Genomic DNA, 18,441 nt, shown 5'->3' on the forward strand with positions numbered 1-18,441 from the left:
TTTATATACTCTTGACTTGCTCTGGACCTACAGTCACTTTTGTTTTTTTGTGTTTTTCAAGCCCATGGTCGATGTGTCGATGCTGCTGCTTTGACCCAGTGTTACAAGTGTTTTGCTGCCATCCTGTGTATTTGCATTTGGTTTTATCACCTAAGCTCTCCCCCTCTCCCCTACTCCCTTTTGCTGGCTTTGCCTACACTTTCAAAGATGGCTCCCAATTCTATCCTTTAACCCTCTCCCTTCCTAATGTAAGTAAGCAGCGAAATAGGACTAACCACCACCAGACAAAAACTTAAAGATGCCTTCTCACACCCTACCTAGAAGTAGCCATCTCTTTTGTTTTCACATTGGCAGCCATCTTGTAGCGGACCCCTCCTTATTTATTTTTCAACCTCCTCTACTTCTTCTCATCTCTCCACTTCAACTCTTATCATGGAACCACCCTATATCAATAGATTGAACCACATAATGTTCCCAGCAGGACACAATTTGTTCCATATCAATTACCTTCCAAATCTAACCAAACATGCTACTGAAACTTTCAAAAATAAAATTCTTACATTGAATACAAAAACAGTTATAGTAGACCCCTACTTTTGCATCAGTAAGAGCACTATACTTAGTGAACAAAGTTAATCAATGTTGTTCTACGGAACACTGTGAATCTCCTACTGATTGAAGCCCCACCACTTGGCTCCTCCATGTCACCTGAAGAATGCCCTAGTAGCTATATCCTCAAACCTAAAAACAATACTTCCTGGTCCATCTTCTAGATATTTGATGAAAATGACATCTCTAAACTACTGACTTCTATAAAATACTTTAACCACTTCAATTACCCTCTTCCCTCCAAATTCCTCCATGAAACTTTACCCCTTCTGCTCCCCTTATGGACCAGGATTATTAACGCCTCTCTTACACAAGGCTCCATGGCAGACTTCCTAAAAAGTGGCTAAGTCATCCCTATCTTAAAAAAGTCCGACTTCGACTTTTCTGATCCCAATAACTACCACCCAACCTCCAGGTTCCCAACCCTAGCCAAGCACTTGGAAAAATGTGTTCATCAGCAACTCTGCATCATATTGCCCAATTCCAACATCAATATGGTTTCAGACTGGGTCACAGTACTGTAACTGCCATGGTCCACATTGTCGACAACGCTTTACGTTTAATCTGTCAAAACGAGTCCCTGCTTACTAATCCTACTTGACCTATCAGTGGCGTTTGACATGGTCACACCTGAGATTCTCGTGAACCTCTTAGAACACAGGATGGGTATCTCTGGCTCCGTATTAAAATGGTTTTCTTCATTCCTGCAAAACGGACCTCAGAGTCAACATCAACCACACCCTATCCAACCAGATGCCAGTTTCTATTGGCGTACTCCAAGGTTCTACGCTTCCTCCCTCTCTGTTCAACTTCTACAATGAACCCCTGACTGAAATCCTCAAACTCTAACATATCCTAACATATGTATGCTGACAATACGCAGCTTTACATGCAAATTGCATCACCTTATATGTTCGAATCCGCAAAATCCCTAGGAATTATACTGGACAGTAACCTCTCCATGCAGAACCACGTCAGTGCCTCCACTAGAGAGGCCAATCACCAACTTGACTCATTAAGAAAACTTAAACCCTTCCTGCCCACTGGTGATCTCAAAATAGTGGTCAACAAACTCGAATAAGGGAATGCTACCCTTGTGGGCATACTGAAAACTCTAAGAACTACCCTGAATGGGGCTGCTCGCCTCATCACAGGCACACAAAAAAGGGATCATATCACCCGTGTCCTACAAACTCTGAAATGACTACTGTTTGAGGCCAGGATTTGTCTAAAATTTGCCTGCATGGTGCACAAAGCCATTCACCACAACACTCCTTGCTAACTGGCCCAGAAACTGGTTCTATTGGGTGGGAATAGAACTTCTCATAGCACAAGCACTCTACTGCTGAAGCCCCAAAAATTTAACAAAAGAAAAACCTACAACCGAACCTTTTCCGGAATTGCCCCAAAAATGTGGGACTCTCTTGCTTCGGAGATCAGGACCAACCCTTCCAGAACTCTCTTAAAAAAATAAAATAAAAGCGATGCTCCCATCTCATTCAATGGATTGTACCACTTTGAATCCAGTTGTTCCTGACAATTACTTTTGTTGTTTTCCGTTGTATGACATTCTAACGTTTACCTTTATGCCACTGCCAATTATGTTGCAGCCGATCTTCCGATCATCATCACTTAGGGGTACACTGCTTCACAAAATCATGCTACCTGAAATAGTCTTGCTTATTGATATCACCCTGTGACTCTTTGCGTCACTTTATGTACATTCCATGCTATTCCCCATTGTACAGCGCTTTGCTACCATCCTATGATTCCATGTTTTACCCTGTGAACTTTCTGTTATTTTCGATTGTACAGCGCTCTGATAACAGAAATGTTCTTGGATGCGCTTTATAAACGTCATAAATAAAATTACATTAAATTTGCTACGGATGCCCCTTAAGTAGAAAAACACATCCATTGTGCCAGGGCCAACATTTTGCCAGGGGTGCCCTGATATGCAATGCATGCCACTGTATGCCACATATTACCTACAATATTCCAGTATCGGAATTTTGCAAATAATGCCATCACCTACCTTAGGTTACCCTCATGTTAAATTACATCTAGTACATTAGGGCTAGAATGTTTTCATGGGGGGGAGAATTCACAAGTTAAGGAATCTGCGACTAGACTGTATCTCTATCAGAGAACAGGTTACCGAAGGTAAGTAACTTGTTCTTTACTTGCAACATCTGCCACTTAAGTTCACATTCTAGATCTTGGTGCTCCATTTTTTTATTACACTAATAGTGAATAATAAACTATTGTTTACTATTAGTGTAATAGGTTTTTGGCAGAAAACGAAGCTGGAACACAACTTCCATAAGGGTGCACTGGCTCTCTCGTCTTGGCACTGATTTTGCTACCTCTGAAGTAATGGGTCGCACAAGCAGTGTTGTTGTCACAAGGGGAAATCCAGGAGTCCTAGCTCCAACCCCTGGCAATCCCTAAATGATGCCCGTGCATGTGACCCTGTAGAGAACATCATACAATGTGTCAAGTGAACCCATTCCACATATCAGAATGTGCTGAATTTTGTGAGTCCATTCAGAATGACACTGCGCTGTGTCATTCCCATTCAGAATATCAGTTTCTGCTATGTCATGTGATGTAATTCAGAATGTCACAGTCTGTGCTTAGTCATGCGATGCCACAGAATGTGCTGCGTCATGTGACCCAAGTCACTGTTTTCTAACCATAGATGGTTATAAGTGTGTCACCCCTAAAAATACTGCCATAACTTTAACATGTTCTGTGGAAACTGATTTTACTGTGTTTGTTTCTCTGTTTTGCAGGATGTCGGAAGCACCCTGAGCAGGTAAGGCTGGTTTATTATCCTCTTCTCAGTGTGTAAGGACCAGACCCGGCTACTGCTGTGTGTAAATGTCACTACTGAGCTCACATGAAGTGTTAGGAAACTCCCAGATCATCATAAAATCACTTTGCAAACTCACAGAGCCCCTTAAGTCCTCAGAAACACCTTTGATTTCCCTGAAAAGTTAAGTCCTTGGAAACTCCCTTGCGTCATCAGGAAATTGTCTTACATTTTCAGAAAACCCTGAGAGGCATCAGAAAACACCTCCTAGCCCTGTAATAATTGCTACAGAAATGAGCTGTTGTCCTCACAAAACATATTTGTATCTTTAAATCTTACCTGAAACTCTAAAAATTTACATTGAACACACAGAAAACGCAAGCACGTTCTGGAAAAGTCCCCTAGGGTTTTCCTCAATTCTGAGTTGTGCATAAACTCATTCAAATTTTCCTAACTACGTTGCCAGTCTTCAAAACATCCCTTCTGTACTTCCAAACATCATTGAAATGTATTTAAAGCCATGTTCAGGCCTCAACCATTAGTAAATTCCGTCCGAGGAAAAGGTCTCGTCCAGTTCTCACAAACCTCATTGTAATCATCATCTGCTTCTAATCCTAAGAAATCTCTCTCCGGTCTGCAGTGACCTCCCTCCGGTCTGTAACATCCTCTTGAGTCTTTAGAAGCCTCATTTCAACCCTCAAACCTCTGCCCAGGTCCCTGACCACTCATCCCAGGCACCAAACCCGTCTTAAAGTCCTCGGAGACGTCCTTGTGTGTCTTCCTAAATTTCATTCCAATCTGTTTTTAAAGGACTTTATTTATCATTGTTTGGTAACAATACAGATTCTACCATTAAAAACATGGGGTATGCTTCTGAGTCATCAAATCATTGTCATTTTTCATTTATGAAATAAGTTAAAGAGACATTTCTTTGGAACTATTGCATCGTGGTCACGCTGTTGTCGAGGGTGTCACTCCACACATGTCTCCGTTCCTGTGGGATGAGGGGGAGGGGTTGACTCCAGCCCTCTCACCCACCTTCCCTCACCTGCAGAGTCTGCCCCCACATCTTAATTTCCTGTGGAGTGTCTCCACTCCTGAGGGATCCTTCCACCGGCCTCATATCAATCCTTAAACCTGTGAATAAGTTTCCAAACCTTCACCATGAGGTGACACTCACATATGTGCTGCTTATTTACAGGCTGGTCTTGTAAAACATTATTAATCGAGATTAATGAGACACTGTACTTCTCAACGATGTATTCTGTTGTGTAGCTAACAAAACAATCTCCACAAAGCCTGAACAGCTACACGCCCTCTGGATCACTTAACGAAATAAATAAAGATGGTGGTGAACCACATAAAATAGTTACATGGATGTATGACATTACAACGCATGCATTTACATCGCATGCCTTTACAACGCAATTTTTACAATGCAGTCCATTACAACGCATAGTGCTTTGGGGCGCTGGATAGTGAATAGTTTAATTTACTATTCCAACTCCAGTCCCCGTGGACACTAGGGAAGGTTATTGGATAGTAAATTAACCTATTCCCTATCCTAGAGCGCCCCCCAGAGCAATGCGTTGTAATAGTTTGCGTTGTAATGGTTGCGTTGTAAAGGCTCTGCGATGTAAAAGTTGCGTTGTAAGTGTTGTTCACCGGAGCAGGGATGTGGGAGCTCAAAGACAGCCTGGCTGTTTAGTGCAGAGTAAGGGAGATCCATCAGCGAGCGTGGAAACAACTGTTTCCTGCTGGCCAACATTTATATGTGAACGAGATTTGAAATATGGAATGCCCTTGTCTCCTAGAGATTTGAGGAGTGAAGCGAGATTCCTAAGCACAAGTTTAACTGCCTGGCCCACTTTTCTCCTGTGGATCGCAACAGCTTTGGGATGCTGCTGTGCGCCTGTACTACTTGCAACCAGGGGGTGGATTCGGCGGGCAAATGGCGCAACTCTTCTGAGTGGCACGTGGCTTGTGTAGAGCTCTAGAGAGAAGTCCAGCAGATGTTATCAAGTAGCGTATCGAGCTATTCTATCCAACAAGCTGAGGGACCGCTCGAAGCCCCTTACCTGAGCGTCCACCCGGACCCATGCAGTCAACGGCTCCATTGCCAAGGCAAACAACATGGGGGACAGCGGGCAGCCCTGTCTGGTGCCATGCTTAAACGGAAATGTGGTAGAAATTGCCCCTGCCACACAGACATAAGATTGATATCTGGGCCCCATGTTGAGGCACAGAGAAGGGCGAACAGGTATTTCAAGCTTGTAGGGTCGAATGCCTTATTGATGTCTGCTAATAAAAGCGCTGCCGGTCGGACCAAAAAACCGGAGAGGGCCATGGCATTGTATGCACGACGTATGTTTTGACGGGTAGTACGGTGAGGCATAAACCTGCCTGGTCTGGGTGTTCCAGATCTGGCATATGCACTATCAGTCTGTTTGCTAGGGCCTTCTCGAGAAGCTTGACCTCTATGTTTATATGAGAAATCGGGAGGTAAGAAGAGGACGTCCCAGGTTGGGAAACATGACAATCTCTGCATGTCGCCAAGCAGGAGGCATACACATCTCTTTGAACGCATCCTAATTGCCTCCAGCAAGTGTGATTCAGTTTGTGGCATGAATGCTCTTCAAAATTTGCAGGCTAACCCATTGGGTCCAGGGGCCTTCCCAGGACATAGTTCCGCCAGGGCCGCAGTTAACTCTTCGGACTTTCCTGATGTCCTCTGGCAGACGCCGAAAAAGGGATCTAGGGGGGCAAGGCAGTTATAAAGTTGTCAATGTGGGCTACTGTGATGACCTCGCTTTCTGCATAAAGGGTTTCATAGTACTCTGTGAATTTGTGAGCTACCGCTGCGGGGTCAGATAATATATAACTCCATCTGTCATGAATAATTGGAACCGGAGGAATCGCCAGGGATGTCCGGCAGAGCCTGTGCAACATTATACTGGACTTGTCGCCCAAATTGATATATTCGGCTTTTGGACGCCTGCCATGCACACTTATCTTACTCCCGGAGCACCAGTTGAAAATTCTGTTGAGTCAAGCCCAGCTGTCTGCATGCCGCTGCATTTCCCACACCACAGCTATGCTGCTCCACATCAGACAGCTGTGCCTCCAGACGGGACAGTTCCTGGGTTCTATGCCTACGCTTGGCTGTACAGAAGCTAATACCTTCACCACTGAGAGTAGGCTTCATCGCTTCTCATAAGACAATCCGGGTGGAGGTGTACTCAAGATTGAAAGTAAGGTACTCTACATGTGTCCCCTATATATTGGGTTTCTTAGGTGCCAGGGTGACAGTCGTCATCTAAACATGGGACACCGCGGGCCCATATGAAGCCACAATGCATTGGGGAATGAACCATAGCCCTTTCTGTAGTATGTCTACTCCTGACACTCTATGTAGAGAGCCAGCCGGCAACAACAGACGATCTAATCAAGAAAAGAAGCCATGTGCCGCAGAGTAATAGGTGTATCTGGCCTCTACCAGATGGTAAATCCTCCATGTGTCTGTCCAACCCACTCCTCCCACCAATGACCGCAACCGAGGCGCCCATGTGTCCACACCACCCGTGTCCGCACGCTATCTATCTCTTTCTGGACACATTACGTCATTCCAATCTACGCCATCTACAGCCAGGCCATCTGGCAGTTCTCTCCATAGGCCTATGATGCGGTCCACAAATGACTGGCCGAGTGGCAGGCGGCGTACCCACAACCAGGGATTCCCCATAAAGTGTCCCAGCTACAAAGACATATCCAACCTGATGCAGTTTAGTTAGTTATGCTACCTGAACCCTACCTATATTAAGCATTATTATTCTGATAAAAAAATACAATTTTCCTCAATATGACATATTTCCAGAATGGCTGACCGTTTGAATCATCTTTGATTGTCACTAATATACTTATGGGCCTTTAATATATCCTTTGCATGGCAGACATCAGCGAGTGTGTTTGGTCCCAGGATCGGCGGTAGCCCCAGTAGTTTCCTCAGGTTTACTGGGATCCCTGCTTTCAGTGTTGGAATGAACCAATCTGTCTTTTATATCTCTCTTCCTTTTTAACACGAATAGTGGTATTTCTTTGAGCGGTTCCAGGGATGAGACGCTTCTCCAATGTCTTTATCTCCGCTGTATTGGAGTTGAAGGTGGTGAGCTCTCAAAGAAATACCACCCTCATCGCGCACCTTCCTCTGACTGTCAGTGAAGACTTACATGCAAAGAATGGAGATTTCTTTGATGAAATAATTTTATAAAGTTCAGTCTTCGAGTGTAAGGCATTGTGTTTTTTAACTCGCCGCCTTTCCGAGAATGTGCTTTGTTGCAATTTAATCAGAAAAAACAAGGGTGGCTGGGCCCAATGGGAAGGAGGGTAGGCAGGGCCACACTAATATGAAATAGAAACAATTGCCTATGCCTCCGAGCTAATTAGAGTACACACTGATTCATGTGCAAGTAAACCACAATTTATTAGTTTACCCAAAAACAATTCATGTTTTCAATTTTTGCTCAATTTACAAAAAGGATATTCAGAAAAGACAGAAGGTCATGTGGTCCATGCTCTTTAAATGTATTTATGGTGATATTTATTTATGGTAAAAAGTTTCCTTTTTGGTATAATGTCCAATACATGTTGGTAAAAAGTTTCCTTTTTGTTATAATGTCTAATACATGTTTGTTTCACTGTATATATGTATAAACTGTTTGTTTGAAATTGTATATGGCTAAGACATGAGGTTGATAGTGGCCTTAGTTCTGTCTTTTCTGAATATCCTTTGTTTTTGGGTAAACTAATATTGTTGCAATTTAAGACATTTGAGCAGGAGGAGCTAAGGGCTGGTTTTCTGAATTGTTGATATGGCTCTCCTGTAGATCCTGGTCCGCCTCACATTCTGAAGCAGGCTATCGATATCATAAATCATATATACGTCAACTAGTTCAATACCTCTTAGTGCACAGGAGAAGTCCCCACTGTCTGGAAACAGGCGAAAGGTCTTCTCCTGCTAAAATAGGTATCAGCAAATAGGTCAGTGTTATCTCACTACACACCTATTTCATTGTTACCTGCTGCTCCAAAAAGTCTTCAAAAAATTGTCAGTGTTCAGCTCTCAGATTATTTGGAGACAAATAAATGAGTACACCCCTCTCAGTCAGGCTTCTGCCCACGAAATGGTACGGAAGCAGCATTATTGGAAACGGCGGACTCGATTAAGCTGACCCTGGATCCAGGCCACAAGGCTGCCTTTATCCTCTTCGATCTCTAGACACCTTTTGATGACCGTCGCTCATGAGATAATGTTGAACCGCCTTACTAATTTGGGAATGGGAGGGGAGGACAGCCTTGAATCAGTTTAAGTAGTTTTGGACCATAGAGAGCAGGTGGTCTGAATGAATCCTTTTCCCTCAGATGTTAAAACACTTAAATTGGGTGTTTAATATTTGTATCCACTGGCTGGGCTGGTGGAATCTTTTTGCATCAAAATCATACCATAGGCTGATGATACGCAGCTCTTGCTAAATATGAGGATGGAGCTGGTAGAGTAACGCAGGCTTTTTTTGCCTGCATGGGTGGCGATGGATTAGATGAGAATCATTAATGTTCAGTGCAACACTAGCAAAACTGAGGTTTTGTTATTTGTTGTGTTCCAGCGATAATTTCAACAGTAATTTCTCAATGGAAAACCTCAACTACCTATATTTTACAGCTGAAAAGGTGTTGGGCCCTTGACATTGTATATTACCTTCAGGAGACTTTACATAAACATGAAAAATCAAAATACAATTATTATTTAAGTCAATGAAGAGAGTTGGTGAGTATTTTAAAGAGTTTTATTTTCCTAATTAAAAGTGAAATTTTCTCTGACTCTTTATTCATTAGTCAAATATCAATCAGGTTACAGAATTGAAAAAATAGCATTAAAATACAGAACATATTACAGTTTGCATATAAAACATCCCATGTAGGAAGGAAATGTGGCGCAAAATGTCAGTCAAAACTCTTAAAGAGTTCCTTAGGGAAAGAGTGAGTTTTTTGCACGGCTAATCAATAATTAATAGTTGGCAAAAATCTCCAATAAAGAGAAATAAATGCATAAGACAAATTAATCTTTTCAAAAGCAATTAGTCAAAGCATGAAATTTAAAGTTTAGCACCTAAAATCTAAAGCTGTTCTGATCTTCTCAGCTCCCTCTCTCTGCCTCGCTGTGCTGGTCTGTCTCTCTGACTCAGGAGCTGCAAAAGAGCCCCCAAAGACGCAGCCCCTCCTTCTCTCTCTTCCCTGTTTCTGTGTCCAGCACAGAAGCTGGGACTGACCCTCAGCAAAAATGAGCCAAAAGCCATCCCTTCCACTTGTAAGATATATTTCAGCAAAAGTCCACCTGCTTGGACCTTGTAGCTGGTCCAATCAGAATTTCAAAACATATCTTCTCCCCATGGGGTGACTGGATACGTCATTAATCAGGTGTGTTCCTGTTCACATTTGAGTCTTGTGCCAAATGACTTAACATCCTTATACTTTAAAAATAATTACATTTTTCTGTAACAAAAAGTATTATTTGTGAGTTTTCTCTTCACTCCACTGTTTAAACTGGATGCAAAAAAAATATGCAACATAGTGAAGGTCGAAGCGGAAACAGGAGGGCGTGATTTATCAACAAAGCCTTTTCATTGCAAGTTGGTTGGGAAGAGGAGTACATTCCATTCTAATCTTCAAGGGCAAAAACTGCAGTAAGCTGAGTCCACTAAAGCAAACTGAAATCACATGGTTTTCTCCCCTGCAAAAACACATTTCAGCACATTTCTACTCTTGCAAAGAAAAATACATGTTAATTCAGTTCAATTATATGCTATTTTGAAAACACTAATATAATTTTTTAATTAATGTGCATTCTATAGTGAGATTACATACTGATTAATCACATTTAAACATGGCTGTTTAATTAATTGAGCATGGATTTAAAAGGAAAGCACCTTTAAACATATTTTCACTTGTAGGCACCAAAAGTGTTACCCTTTAAAAGCATCTGATTCATGTTTTCACCTTTCATGCACTAAATCTGCAACTTAAAAAGAATACATTTGACCAGGCCCTATGTTATGTTTACATTTTTGCTTGCGTCAAAATCTGTGTGCCATTTTAGAAATGCTGTCTGCAGCTTTTTGTCATATAATAATGCATAAATTTTATAGATGAAATCTGAGCTCTATCAAGTGCTGACCAGATTCCTGGTTGGAACGGTTGTTGGTCTAGAGATATTCCTGCCCTCCGTCTCCAGCTGTAGACCAGGCCTTATGTTATGTTTACATTTTGCTTGCGCTAAAATCTGTGTGCCATTTTAGAAATGCTGTCTGCAGCTGTTTGTCATATAATGATGCATACATTTTATAGGTGAAATCTGAGCTCTATCAGGTGCTGACCAGATTCCTGGTTGGAACGGTTGTTGGCCTAGAGATATTCCTGCCCTCCGTCTCCAGCTGTCGTTTCTGGATATCAGGACATTCAATGAGACCATCTTCTCTCTTAAGTACCAGGACCGTTTCCAGTGATGTAGCTAGATTATTTTGCCGCCCGTGGCGGTCCCTGCGGTTGTCGGTGAGAGCGCTGAGGGGTGCCTGCGATTCCTGTGGCGGCCGCCCCGCGACTGCCGCAGGTAAGAGTGCTGGGCGCCAGGGATCTGGAAGGCCACCCCCCCCAAAACTCATGCCACCTAGGGAGGACTCCTTCCCGCCCCCATTGCTACTCCACTGACCGGTTTGTAGTAAAATCGTATTTTTTGGATTATGTGAATGCTGAATACGTTCCTTACTATACTTCCTTGGGAAGCTCAGACGGCAGTTGTGCGGGCATTAGTCATCTTGCTCCTTAATTATGCTAACATTATTTATTTGGGCCTGCCAGACTATCTTCTTCAGTGTTTGCAACTGGTGCAGAATGGTGCTTGCCTATTATTTAAGGTTTCCCCTCGCTCTGCCATTTCCTTGTATTTACTAGAGTTGCACTGGTTACCAGGTTATAGTAAAAGAAAAGTAGGTTTAGGCCTGGCAAAAAGTTTATTATTTTTAAAAATGTCAGTTTAAAACTGCAGTGGCTGGCTGAAACGAGTGCTGGTGACCAGTAGTAGAGTTTAATTTACAGGCTCTGGCTACAGATAGTACCATTTATTAGGGACTTACAAGTTAATTAAATGTACCAATCAGGTGTAAAACAATGTCAATATGTTATCAAGAGAGCATCAGTGGGAGCTGGGGGGTTCTGACTGCACAATCCAAGAAGATAAAAGCCCAATGGATTGCACCCCACTTTTTGCCCATTAAAGTTAATCCGATGGATGCATTTTAAGTGTAGCATAACCGCAGCCGGGCTTTGGATGCACATCCTCGTGCACGTAGGGACTTCCAGTGCACAGTGGTGGGTCTTATTTAACACATCTCGTTATACACAACTATATATATAAAGAAGGAGTCCAGAGAGTAATAGAAATCATTAATAAAATTAATGCCCTTGCCTATCCTATAGATCCCCCATAGGATAAATGAACAGATAGATCCTGTAGACCAGTTTAGTCAACAATGAAAGGAAGAATCCTAAGAAGTATTAGAACATTGGAATGTTGAACGCTTCATTGGAGACAATGGCGTACTCCGGGCTTCTAATGGCTGGTAGAAGCCCAAAGCATCAACATTCCAATGTTTGTTCACAGCTGCTGCTGTGAGCAAAAGCCTCACGGAGCCCGAGGGGATTTAAACCCCTTTGGCCTCCGAGAGGCCTTTGCTTGTACTAATTAGAACATTCTGTCCTCTTGAGGCGGAATTTTCTAATCGACTCAGAGCCCTCCTAGTGGGCTATGCCTGCCATTAAAGGCCCGCTAAAACTTGTTAATCGGTGGAGCGGGCCTTTAGTGGCCGGTAGAGCTGCTACATTGAGCTCTAAGACTTTAATAGTGCTTGGAGGTTACAGTGTATAGTGACATGAACTCTCCTCTCTGCAGATGTAGTATGGTGCACTAATCCCATTAAAAGATCTAGAACAGAGAAGACAGAGTTTACAGTGACAGGGATTGTGTGTTTATTGATCCAAGGTTCTAGAGCACCAATGAAGGGGTTTAAAGTTGTAGGTATTGTGTGCTAATTCCACCAAGGTCCTAGAGCAGGGATGACAGTGATTACAGTGGTAGCGGTTGTGTGCTAATCCCACCAAGGTCCTAGAGCAGGGATGACGGTGATTACAGTGGTAGCGGTTGTGTGCTAATCACACCAAGGTCCTAGAGCAGTGATTGATAGTGAATACTTGTTAGCGGTTGTGTGCTAATCACACCAAGGTTCTAGAGCAGTGATGACTGTGATTACAGTGGCAGTGATTGTGTTCCTGTCTTTCTCTCTAGTGAGGGTATTTGGCCAGAGCTCTCCTAAAGTACGGCAGCTTTCTATCATTTATCATTGCTGTTAATAAAATAGATATTTTCCACATTGATGGTGTGCAGCGTGACAACCCTAGAAGGGTGAAAAGATGACTTTACCTTGCTGAAATTCACAGTTGTGTCTTACAGGTCAGACAGATGCCAGCATTTAGATGGGTTTGTGCTTTAAAGTTCTGGAGCAGGGATGATGGAGTTTGCAGCAACAGGGGTTGTGTGCTAATCCCTCCAAGGTTGTAGTGGAATAGTGACAAGGTTTACACTGGCTGTGATTGGGTGTGGTGTTGTGGGTCCTGACAGGACTACACTTGAGACCCAGTTGAGAAGGTATTTATTAAGTATATACTCTAGACCCCACCAGGAGCATATGTAACCTGTTAGTCAGCCCCCCTCTCACTAAGTTAACCGCCGATGCTAGAAGACCCACAACGAGGCACGCCATTACATCACATGAAGCACGCTTGTCTCACTCAGCTATCTGCCTTAGAACACCACATTCTGCCATAAGATAGTAACGTCACTTTTGGATATCGTTAGAGCTTTGACTGTTGTGTATGAACAGTAACTCACACTGAGCACTTGATCGCAGCCGCTGCTCTTAATACTGAATCTTATTTCAAATACAGGTCTTATGTGATATTTATCCTTTGTTCCTGCAAGAAATCATTGCTCTTTAATACAAAGTTGATTTTTGTGTTATTACAGGTGTAATAATGTGATGATTCAGAGCCCAGAGGCAGTGAAGAGTTATAAAGGTAAATATCATTGTGATGATTAGCTCTGTATGTTACTGTTCATAAAATCGTGTGGTATGTATGCATTGGGTTGGTATGGTATTGTATATGATTCAATGGGGTGGCATGGTATGAGAGGGTATGGAGTTTTATGGTGGGATGGTATGGTATGGTATGTTACAAGATGGGATGGTGATATAGTATGGGATAGTATGTTATGGTATGATAGAATGGGATAGTGTGCTATGGTTTTGTATGGTATGATTGGACGGGATGTGATGGGAAGGTATGGTGTCATGTGGTGTGGTATGTCATATCATAATATGGTATGACACGGTATAGTATGGCAATGTATGGTAGTGTATGGCATGGAATGGAATGGTAAAGGCAATGTGTGGTAAATACATTGTTGTGAATGCTGCTTTTCACTGCCTGATGTAGTATTGTGTGTTGTGCAGGGTGGTGTTCTGTTTAGTGTGTTGTGCTGTCTAGTGCAGTGTGTCATCCAGTGTAGTCTAGTACAGTGTACCTAATATAAGTCATGTCTAATATGATATGCTTTGTTGCACAGTTTGCTATCTACTACAGACTTCTGGCATGTGAGCTGTGCTTTTTAGTTCTCTGCACCATCAGTAGGCTTTTTAATACAGGTTGCTGGTTTGTGCAGTGTGCAGTTTAATACAGAATGCTATTCAGTACAGTGTATCGGCTAGAACAGTGTGCCACAGTATTCTGTCTAGTGCAGTGTGCCTTTTAGTGCGGGTTGCAGATTCCTGTATGCTCCCTGCCTAGTACAGTGTACCACCAAGTTCTGTAGGGTCACTAGTGCAGTATACTGTCCACTACAGTGTTCTGTGCATTTCAGTTTGGCTTCCAGTACGATGTGCCATCTAGTACATTATTGGCTGTTGCACTGTGCTGCCTGGAGCAATGTCCCTTCTAGTACAGTGCACCTTCTAGTACATTCTGTTCTCTTGTGCAAAGTGAGGACTAGTGCATAGTGACTTTTTAGTACATTGTGCCTTCCAGTACAGTGTGCTGTACTAACTTCCTAGCACTTTATGATGTTTAGTGCAGTTTGCTGTCTGGTACTAACATCTAGAACATTATTCTGTTACGTAGAGTGTTTTGTCTAGCCCTAAATGCTATCCATTACAATGTATTATATGATGCAGAATTCCAATCAGTGTAGTGAGCTCACTAGTGCTGTGCACAGTGTGCTACTAGTACAGTGTGCAATCTAGCACTGTTTTGTATTTAGTAGTGTTCTTTGTAGTGCAGTGTATACTTCCCTATCCAGTACTATGTGCTGTCTAGCTCTGTGTTTGGCTAATTCATACAGAGTGGGTATGGTCCTGTGCAGTTTACCGCATAATATAGTGTGCAACTTGTAACTGTGTTGTGTCTGGTGTAGTATGTTGTCTAGTATAGTGTGTGTTGTAGTAAAGTATACTCTGTAGGGTACAATGCTGTTAAAGCAGTGTTCTACCTTTAGTTGTGTGCTCTGTAGTGCAGTGGTCTGTGGCGACTAGTATAGTATTATTTCTAGTACAGTTTACATTCTAGGACAGATTCTGTGTCCAGTCCTACCTTTGTGTTTCTGCTCCTGACGCCAGACCCCGAAGAAGTCGGAGAGCTGGTGAGGGAAGCGGAGCACGGAGCTTGCTGCGCCGAGGACCAAGCATGGGGAATTTCTTGGGAAGGGGGCCTGAGGGCTTTTGAGGGGTACGGAGGCCAGATCTGTGGCACCATCCTAGTCGCAAAGCATCGCACCTACAAACCTTCTTTTCTTTGAGGTAAGGGGTCAAAAGCCGCTTCGCTTGGCTGAGGTGTGGTGTCGGCCGAGAGGGAACTGTAGTGTTGCGGTACGATCCAACAACATAGAGCGTGACGGCCATTTTGGGCAGATAGCGCGGAGCCTGAGAGAGAGACAGACGTGCTCCTGGCGCTCTTCCCACATGGAAAATAAAGTTTATTACTTACCTGCAACTACGCTTGCTGTATTCCTTAGGGGTGAGCTCCCCTCCTACAATTGGCGACGAGGTCTGGAAGGGACCTCGAGAGGCGCCCCATGCAACCGCGTCCCCCGGAGTTTGCCGCGAACCACGGCCACGAGGAACAACAAGCTGCAGGCAGGCACCGTGTGAAGAGGAGAGCGCGGCAGAAGAGCGCGGCCACACCGCCATCGCAGCCCCACCACAAGCGGTAGCTGCCCCCGGGTCCGGCCAGCAGAGCCCGCCATGATTACAAGGGGGGGGGAGTCGTGCCCACCGGTGAGGGCGGAGAAAGTGAGTCCAGCCTACCGCCAGGCCAGCGTAAGGAGCACAGACTCTTCGTGGACATCCAGAAGTGCGAAGAGCACCCACAGTGAGTAGGTCAGCCCGCACAGGAGGAGAAGGGAAAGGGAGAGACACCCATCAGAGCACGGTGACACCAAGCACCACGCCCAGAGTAGTCCACCGACCCCGCCTAAAGCCCTGGCGGAACAAGCCCAGCACGGCGCGGGGGCGGATCTGCGCTTCCTCAGAGCTCCACACGCCAGAACGGACAGAGAGTGCCAGGGAGTCCCGGAGGGGTGGAAGAAATACCTGATAGACAAGCTGTGATGTGCGCCCAAGCCTCCTCGCTCACGACGCCGGTTCCCTTCCTACCCAAGTCTGGTGATCCCTCGATGAAATGGGAGGACTGGAGGGAATACTTCATGACCTATCTGGAGGCGCTACAGGATGAGAATGGGGAAGCATTTCCCAGCAAAAGAAGTAGGAGAATACTACTCCACAACTTAGGCCCAGAAGGCATCAGAGTCTTCCAGAATCTAGTCCCCACACCACGACAGGCAGCTGACGATGACGTGTTCCAACATGCGATTGAGGACTTGCACAACCACTATAGACCGGCGGTGTGCACGTCTATAGACGGGTACAACTTCAAACAAAGAAAACAAGATGTGGGGGAGTCTATAGACAAATACGTAGCAGCGTTAAAGAAACTGGCCATCACTTGTGGGGTTGAGTGTTTGATTGATTCAGATGCTCCGTCCATCACCACCCCCTTTTGTACCGCTTTTGGCCGTCATAAGTGAGCAAGGGACATGAGTCCCTTGCTCACTTTGCCACTGGATTCAAGCAAGCCGGGCTGAATACGGCTGGAATGCCAGAAACCGGTCCTCGGAAGCGTGTTTCCGGTTCAGGGAAGACATGGCTTGGCAGTTCGGGCTGGACTGTTCCCATGAGGCACAGGGTCAGACTGATTTGCATATAGCCATGTCTGAACTGGGGTGGCAGAGTGGGCTAAAGAACGGTGATGGATTAAACCCAGATCTTTTGACTGGGTGTGATGCTCCGTCTATCACCACCCCCTTTTGTACTGCATCACTTGTAAGTTCGGCACTTTGCACGATCAATTCATCAAAGACCAAATTGTCATGTACACCACAAATTCGGCGATCCAAGACAAGCTGTGGGTAAATGGAGACGCGTCCCTGAAGGAAGTCATTGCCATGGTGAAACAGAACTATCCAAAAGGTGCGCAGAGGCGTCAAAAAGGGAAACTGCCACAAGACCTATGGTCAACAGGGTTTCCGAAGAAGATCCACCTGACAGGGGCAAGGGGGAGGCAGGAGAAACGAGGGCACAGGCCAAATGGATGCCCAAGCCATCGCCAATGAAGAGATCCACAAGTGACGGAAAGAACACGTGCTCCCACGCATCCCTAGACAAACGTTGCCCGGCTTTCCGGGCCAAATGCTTGTACTGCGGAATAATGGGACACTATGAGAAAGTGTGCCGCCGCAAGCAGAGAAGACCGGCAGTCAAATACATTGCACAGGAGTCAGAAGTGGAAGGGGAAGCGGAAGAAGATGAAGACAATGTGTTGTGCATTGAAGAACACATACTGGGCATCGACTGCAACCGCTCCAAGAAACCACAATGTGACTTGATCATTGGAGGAGGACAAATAAAGATGGTAGCGGACTCAGGATCCCCGTATACCATAATACAACGCAAGGTATGGGAGGATTGCTTCAAACAACAACTGGGACCTCACCTGGAACCACCAGACATTCGACCGGTCACGTTCACGGGAGAACCCATCCCCATGGTAGGGTATCGAACATTGAAATTTGATTTCAAGGATCGCAGTGCGGAATGCACGCTATACATGGCAGAAAAGGGCCCTTCAGTGCTAGGATGGGTGGAGCAAGGCGATTTAGGCATACAGCTGAATCCGGGTGGCACAATGCAAGTTCTGATTACCAGTCCTGAACCACCGCCGGATGTCACCAGAATGAAGGAGGACTATCCCGCAGTGTTCGGTGGCAGAGTTGGAAAATTGACAAATGTTCACGCACAAGATCGACATTAAAACAGACGCCAAGCCGGTGTGCCACAAGGTGAGAAACATCCCGTTGGCAATCAGGGAAACGGTGCAATCGGAGTTACAGAGGCTAGAGGACAATGGCATCATTGAACCAATAGATAGTGCGGAGTGGTTGGCACCGCTGGTGGTGGCGAGGAAACCCAACGTCACGCACAGGCAAGGTCCGCCTGTGCGTGGACCTGAGAGAACTGAACAAGAACATAATAGTGGAAAAGTTCCCGCTACTGAGGATAGATGAAAAGCTGGCGAAAACAAAGGGAGTGAAATAGTTTTCCACCATCGACCTTGCGTCGGCATACCATCAAATAGCCTTGCATCCCTCGAGCCGGAAATGGACTTCTTTCATAACCCCGTTCGGGTGGTATCAATTCCGCAGGATGCCGTCTGGACTAGCGTCGGCCGTATTTCAGAAACCCTATGCACAAACTGTTCAAGAACACTGAAGGCGTACATAACTTTCAAGACGACATCTTGATAAT

At 44.6% G+C, this 18,441-nt stretch overlaps 1 protein-coding gene across 1 annotated transcript in view; it reads left to right on the forward strand.

Annotated features, from left to right (window-relative positions):
* LOC144754198 (E3 ubiquitin-protein ligase TRIM39-like) overlaps window positions 1-18,441 on the forward strand; it is a 159,238-nt gene that overhangs the window by 112,151 nt on the left and 28,646 nt on the right. The window contains exons 4-5 of the mRNA XM_078641783.1: window positions 3,405-3,427; window positions 13,554-13,603. Coding sequence (XP_078497909.1) covers window positions 3,405-3,427; window positions 13,554-13,603 — 73 coding nt within the window. The remainder of the gene's footprint in view (window positions 1-3,404; window positions 3,428-13,553; window positions 13,604-18,441) is intronic.

The sequence above is a fragment of the Lissotriton helveticus genome, chromosome 5_1 (assembly GCF_964261635.1).
Source record: "Lissotriton helveticus chromosome 5_1, aLisHel1.1, whole genome shotgun sequence".
NCBI classification, from domain to species: Eukaryota; Metazoa; Chordata; class Amphibia; order Caudata; family Salamandridae; genus Lissotriton; species Lissotriton helveticus.